Raw genomic sequence first — 7515 nt, 5'->3', positions numbered from 1 at the left:
TGCCTCAAATCCTGTTAGAATGAAAAGGGTAGTTGGGATCAAATGGTAACTCGCCAAGGTTCAAGTACTCTATCAGAACCAGTAAACCTATTATCAGGTACAGCCTCTTTGTTGGAAGAAGTCTTTAACAAAAGTCATCTTTCTTGAAAAGCAAAGAAGTACAGGGATCTCATGCTCAGATTCTTACCTTTTGGATATAGTCCTCACGTAAGGGCTCGCTTTCCTGTGAGCACCCGCCACAGTGCACCCTGCACATCAGGGTTCCTGAGGCTATAGATGAGTGGGTTCAGCATGGGGCTAATTACAGTGTTGAGGATGCCAATCCCCTTGTCTTTGTCTGAAGCCTCCACTGACCCGAGCCTCATGTAGCTGAAGACGCCTGTCCCGTAGAAGATGCCCACTACAGTAAGGTGAGATCCACATGTGGAGAAAGCCTTCTTTCTGCCTTCAGCAGAACGTATTCGCAACACAGCAGCTGCCACGTGGATGTAAGAAGTGACAATGAGAATTACAGGTGCACCTGCCATAAGGATACCCAGACCAAATAGCAACAGCTCGTTGAGTTGGGTGCTAGAGCAGGAGAGCTGAAACAGTTGTGGGAGGTCACAGTAGAAGTGATTGATGACATTGGGGCCACAGAAGTTGAGTGTGGATATGGCCACAGTGTGTGTCAGTGCATTGGTGAAAGCGCAAGCCCAAGACACAGCAACCAGTGTTCTCTGAACTGCCTGGCTCATGCGGGTGCTATAGGTAAGAGGTCTGCAGATGGCTAGGAAGCGGTCATAGGCCATGGCGGTCAACAGGAAACAGTCTACACCAGCCAACTGATGGAAGAAGAAGAGCTGTGTAAGGCAGGCTCCATAGCGGACCTCATGTTTGTGGGTCAGGAGACGACTCAACATTGAGGGAACAGTGACAGTGATGCAGCCAACATCCAGCACTGACAGGTTCCCCAGGAAGAAGTACATGGGAGTGTGGAGTTTGGGTTCAGCCAAGATGGCTGCCAGGATGCTCAGGTTGCCTCCAACTGTGACCATGTAGGCAAACAGGAAAAGTACAAAGACAAGGGGTTTCAACCCTGGTGTTTCTACCAATCCCAACAAAATGAATTCAGTAACGGCTGTTCCATTGACCCATGTATCTGCTTCCATGAATTCCTGTAAGAAGATGTGCCAGAGTGAAAAAAAAAAACATACACAAAAAACCAAGTTTTACCAATTCAGTTACTCAATAAAAATAGACAGTAAATCATGATATAATATCCATTGTAATATATCGCTTATTTATTGACTACTGCTTCTGTGGTTGTAGATTATAGATTCATCAGTGTAGTTGCAATCCATTAAATCATTAAATCCTTCCCAATTCCTCTCACTTTGCCATTGATCTTTCCTGTACCTTCTTGCTTGGGGGGAAATGCTGCCCTTTTGAACTAGTATGGTTGATTTTTCTGAAATGTATGTTCATCATGAATTTTGTTTATTTTATCGGTCTGTCTACTGTTTGACTGGGGTACTGGGGTAGGTGTGTCAAAGACAACAAGGTTGGCTCAAAATAGAGCAGGATTCAGAGCTGTTGCACATAGGGTCACTCAGAGTTTCAAGCGACTCAACGGCATATACCAATAACAGCATCAACAAGAACTGTTTGACTGAAAGTTGATCCCAAAGGGCAGGTTCAGTTCCAGGTTTGAAGAGTGTCTTAGAGATACAGTCTCCTGGGTTGCCTCAGTCTCTGTAAATCTGGTTTTTTAAAATTATTTCCCCCACTCTGTCCAGGACTTTTGGTTGTGATCCTACCAGAGCAGTGGCAATGGTAGCCACCACTATCTAGTTCTTCTGATCTACCATTAGTGACAACTGTGGCTCAGTTCTTTGGACTAATTCTGTCCTTGAGTTTATTATCTTCATTCTTCTTTGTTCTGGGTTGAGGCAACCCCTAGCTGCTTATAGGCTTTTAAGAACTCAGTTATTACCATGGTAGGATGTAGAGTATTGTCTGAGTGGACTATGTTATGCCAATTCATCCAAATGTCCCCAATATGGTCCTAATCCCCAAAGTCCAGGGGCACAGTCTCTCAAAATTTCGGTATGGCTACGAAGTTTTAGTAACTTTGTCACTTGTGTGTTCCACTATATGTGGGCAGTTTTGCAGCCCATACAAATATGTATGTAGAATTATTCTCTGTCAAACCTATATATACACTCATGAATGTGCTCCCATTCACCATCCTCACCTGTTCAGCTTGCATTTATACCTAAGGTTATTATTGCATAGGTTATTATTTGTTATTATTGTTATTACAGGGTTGTATGTGCAATGATATTTATCATTATTTCCTTTTACTCTTGTGCCTCTCCCACTGTCTTCTTTGTCCTAATTATACTGTGCTGCTGCTGTTGTTGTTATGTGCCGTCAAGTTGCCTGTGACCCATAGTGATCCTACGTACATTAACTCTGAACCCTGCCCTATCCTGAGTCAATCCCATCATCTCTGATGGACCTAATCCCCTTTCTCCAGTCACTGAGTCAATCCATCTCATCCTGAGTCTTCCTTTCCTCCACTGTCCCTCCGTCCTTCCAAGCACGATCTCATTCTCCAGGGACTGGTCCCTCCTGGCCATATGTCCAAAGTACATGAGAAACCTTGCCTCCAGGGAGCAGCTTGATTTCACCCTCTCCAGGACAGACCTCCTGGCAGTCTGTGGTATGTTCTCCAGCACCACAACTTAAAGGCATCAATCCTTCTTCTATCATCCCTAGTCATTGTCCAGTTTTCTAGTGTATATCAAGTAATTGCGAAGACCATAGCCTCTATCAGGTACACTTTAGTTGCCAGACTGACATAGTTGCTTTTCATTACTCTAGAGAGGCCCCTGACAGCATGCTTTCTCAATGCAATTTGTCTTTTGATTTTCTGACTGCTGATGTCCTACTGTGCTGTTGTTGTTATGTGCCACTGAGTCACTTGCGACTCATAGCAATCTTGTGTACAACAGCCCTGAAACCTGCTCTATCCTGTGCCAACTTTATTGTCTCCAACACACCTACCCTCATTACCCTCGTCACTATATCAGTCCATCTCATCGATAGTCTCCCTCTCTTTCTCCATCCCTCCATCCTTCCCAGCATGATGTCCCTTTCCAAGGACTGGCCTCTCCTTGCCTCCAAGGAGCAGGCTGGCTTCACCCTCTCCAGGAAAGCCTATTGTTCTCCTAGTGAGGGACTCCATTTTGTAACCAATATGTCATTTTAAAATGTATAAGCCTCTAGAGCAGTAAACTGAAAGCGGTGGGGGGAGGGGGGAAAGAGCCCCCACCCAAACATCAGCCAATACTGTATCACCCTGTTTTCGCGCCCTTCCTTTGAACCAGCCAATCCTGTATCGCCCTGTTTTCGTGGGCTTTCCCCTTTAAATAGGCGGGACAGCCCAGAATCGGGGCCATGGCCATCTTCCCTGTTGTATGAACACGGTTTGGATCGTGGCCCGGATTCGAATCTGAAATAAATTCCCTCTTGCCCTTGCATCGGTGTCGGCTCCTTGGTGACTTGGGGGGAAACTGGATTTGGGGCACAACACTAGCAGTCCATGGAATATTCAAAACTCTTCTCTAGCACCACAGCTCAAAGGCATCAATTCTCTTTCTATTATCCTTAGTCATTGTCCAGCTCTCTGATACATAGCAAGTAATTACTGAGCTAACCTCCTTATTGTCTGTTACCTTTCCCTTCATTCAAGTTAATACATACTTACTCTTTAGTTAGTAATTTTTCTGACCCATTTTAAGACAAGTTAAATGGTCTCATACTGTTTTGTTTCAGACCTCGTTATCTTTACTCAAGTTGTTTATTTTATCTGGAATGTCCTTCTTCTAGTTCTAATTTGCAAATCCTTTATGACTCAAGTCAATAGGTCTTTCCCAATAACCTCCTATAGCAGTTATATATTTAATGGAATTTATCCCTGTTGTTAGTATACTCTTGCTCAGTCATATGCATTTTATTGTGGTTCTCTTCCCCTTCTAAGTGGCCTATGGATATATTGTTTCTTTAATTCAGTTTGGTATTCTCTGTGCCTTCACTGAGAATGAAAAAAACTTGAATGCATAACTTTTTTTGTGTTTATTTTTTCTGAAATGAATGAATGAATGAGATGTATAAATGAAGATCATAAAGTTAACAAAAAATGTCAGTGCTAAAGGGTCATCGGATAGATTGGGCTGGACTAGTTAGAAAGAGTGTTTCTGGATAAGCTGGAATTTATGCAAGACAATCAAAGATTAATATGATTTGAAAGAGGCTTGAGTTGAGGTAAAAGGCATAGAATTACTGCAGCTGGAACCCCTTTCGTTTTCTGGCATTCATGATGGTATTTATCATGATGAAGTATTCATGAAGACTCATTAAGAAGCAGTTAAGACAGTAGTTAAAATAATCCATTCACAAATGTCTATTCATAAAAACAGTTTCCATAAAATCTGACAATAAGAGAAGTAAAGGCAATAAATAAATAAATTTGTTAGCTAGAAAGAGTCCACCTTGCTAACCCAAATAGAAATGTCACAGACATTTCGTATCATTCGTGATAATAAAACTTGCCTCTCAAGGCCAGTGTTCTAGGATGCACAGTGGCCTATATATCCAAGAAGTCCATCTTTAACAAGATGACCATAGTGACATGATTGAAAGGGTCCTCCTAGACTACCAGTCTGTGGTATTTGGAATGTGTCCCAGGTTGTCTTCACTGAAATTCACAGCTCCCTGCTCTGATGCTCCTTCTAAAGTCTTCATACATCTGATGACAAAGACTCAATCAGGCTCTCAGATATAGGGGTCCAGTCAAGAATGCCCCCTGAGGTCCAGGCAGGAAGGCTTATATCTGTGAATATCTTTATACTCATTCCAATAGAAAAAGAAAAATAGCTTCATTCAAGAAGAAGGATGTTGGCACAGGAGACAGGCTCTCTGTGATAGGTTCCAGCTTCCTCCCTCACTTGGCATGGTTCTCTGAGCAAGACTATTTTTCCTTACTGAACAAGGAGGCTTAATTTGTCTGGTAATAACTGAAGTGCTTTATCCCTTATTAATAAATAGAAGGGAGACTCTACAAGGTACTCACCTCGTTATGGGAATAGAGAACAGCAAGTTTTCAGGTGCAGAGAGGTAGAGGGTGAAGCACTATGCGGGCCCTAGCCCCAGAGAGGAGGAAGGGACCATATATAAGAAAATGAATGAAGGAGAAATGAGATCATCTCTGTCATGGGACATCATTCCACAGGGACCTCAGAAATTAGCTAGGAGGGCTGGGAGTTTTGGGAGCCATCGACCAATAAATAACCCAAACCTTTAATGAAGTATTAATGAAGCTTCTTGTGTTGCTTTAGATTTTCTAAAAAAAAACAAAAAAAAAACCCCTCACCTTCAATTCCTTACTCCACCCCTCACATTGATTCATGGAAATGATTAGGATTTCATTTATTAATGAAATTTATTACATGCAGAAAGAAAAATTGAGGTCTGTCTACCTTCCCAAAGTCACTTATGGAATGGAATAGCACTGGGACTAAATCATACTGTCCAGAAAAGGCATTTTGCTTTCCCGGTTGCTTGGTCCATACAGAAACTCTGAGCAGAGAGAAGCCAAATTCAAGGCTTGTCTTGACCTGGAGATTAGCAAAAGTTTCAAGAAAGGAAGCAAATGGGAGAAGTTTTCTCTTAATTTCTCCTAATGAGTCCTCAGGAATGTATGTTTTTACTTTAAGGGCTTTGTTAATGAAAACCACTGGAATTGCAAATTGGGCTCCCATAATGTCTCAAAAATTGGTGGTAGAAGAGCTGAGCTGTACTAGAAGGAACCATGGAAACACTAGGGAAGTCAACCCCATCTTTTTCTCTGGGCCTGAATTTAAATGCTAAAGGTCCTAAGTGATTGAATTAATGAACAAAAATGTGGAGAAATGGTCTGGCCATCTATATTAGTGTCTGTCTGTTCACCTGTTCATCATAATAGGGGCTTTACATTTCCTTACCTTAACCCACCAACTCTATATTCTTTCAAGAGCCAACTGGTGCTATATGAAAAACATAGACCTGGTATTGTTGTTGTTAGATGCTGTCAAGTTGATGACAATTCATAGTGATCCTATGGATGTGGTATTACTATGGAAAACCCTAGAGACTTGGTATTACTAATTACTAATGATGTGACTTAAGACAAGCTCCAAAACTCCTCTGGGCTTCAGTTTTCTCCCTTTTTTTGGCATGATAATAATATCCACCATCACACACGCTTGCTCTGAGAATGAAATAAAACAATATACTTAAAAGCACTAACCAAGGAAATCAACAAGTATTAATAATGATGACAACAACCACTAAGAATGTGTTTTAGTCTAATATCATATTTCATTCTCTCAACAATTCTATAGCATAGTTTCATTATTGGCTTTAGAAGAAGAATCTGAGGTTCAGTGGAGTTTAGCGACTTGTCTGATGGTGCACATCTGGAATTAGAAGATCTAGAATGCAATCCTAGATTTGCTTGATGTCAGAATATTATTTCAACAAATTTTACACAAGCCTTTCCTTCTTCCCAACTGCTTTGAGAAGCAGTGGCTTAAAAGAAGTGAATTAAACAATGTCTGTTACATCACCTGACCTCTGCTACTCTGACTCTGCCATCAAGAAAGATGCTTGTTGTTTCTGTGTGCCACTGAGTCAGACCAGATTTGTAGCTGACCCTCCAGCAGATTTTCAAAGGCTATAAATCACGCAGGAGGAAAATGCCCATCTTCCTCCCACAGAACCACTGGTAGATTTGAACAGCTTGCCTTTGCCCTGGCAGTGCAAGTTCTTGTCACTAAGGCACCAGAACTCCCTCTCTGATGTTGACACCAGTATTTTCAGTGCCTTCCTCTTGAAGTTCTAGACACTTCTACCTATAGAACTTTAGCCAGTCAGGAAAAGGTTAGATATATTTCTCACCTTTAGGTGGTCATCATTGTTTTGAATCTGAATCCTCACTTACCTGTGCTGTCCTAATCATCTCTGACACATTTAAGCCCACTGTTACAGTCACTGTGTAAGCCCATCTCATTGAAGGTCTTCTCCTTCTTTGCTAACTCTGCACCTTTCCAAGCATGTGTCCTTTTCCAAGGACTTGCCCCTCCTGACAATATGCCCAATGTATGTCAGATACATTTACACTACCCTTGGCTCCAAGGAACATCCTGGCTGCACCTTTTTCTAAGACATACTTGTTTGTCCTTTTAACAGTCCATAGGATATTCAGTATTATTCTTCAGTCTCACAACTTAAAGACATCTTCTGTCATCCTTACTCATTGCTCAACTTTCAGATGCATAGCAAGTGATTGAAAAGATCATGGCTTGCATCAGGTCTTCAAACTGACATCTTTGCCCTTCAGGATTTTGGGAAGGTTTCTGATAGCAGACTTGCCTACTATAAGGTTCTGGTGACCTTTTGGGTAAGGAGTTGCATTGATAAACCAAAGGC

At 41.8% G+C, this 7515-nt stretch overlaps 1 protein-coding gene across 1 annotated transcript; it reads right to left on the bottom strand.

Moving 5' to 3' along the window:
• Positions 1 to 203: 203 nt before the first annotated feature.
• On the bottom strand, positions 204 to 1151 carry LOC102853330 (olfactory receptor 3A1-like). Its single transcript, XM_006903240.1, has one exon. It carries the CDS (start codon positions 1149 to 1151, stop codon positions 204 to 206), a length of 948 nt encoding a protein of 315 aa, XP_006903302.1.
• Positions 1152 to 7515: the final 6364 nt, after the last annotated feature.

Source organism: Elephantulus edwardii, unplaced genomic scaffold (assembly GCF_000299155.1).
Source record: "Elephantulus edwardii isolate Elephantulus edwardi_28Jun2011 unplaced genomic scaffold, EleEdw1.0 scaffold00549, whole genome shotgun sequence".
Taxonomy (NCBI): Eukaryota; Metazoa; Chordata; class Mammalia; order Macroscelidea; family Macroscelididae; genus Elephantulus; species Elephantulus edwardii.
The sequence above is the reverse complement of the archived record's forward strand: the minus strand, read 5'-3'. Positions and strand labels throughout refer to the sequence as shown.

Bases quoted from the DNA above. Each gene is read 5' to 3' on its own strand.
- LOC102853330 (XM_006903240.1), bottom strand. From the start codon at position 1,151: ATGGAAGCAGATACATGGGTCAATGGAACAGCCGTTACTGAATTCATT.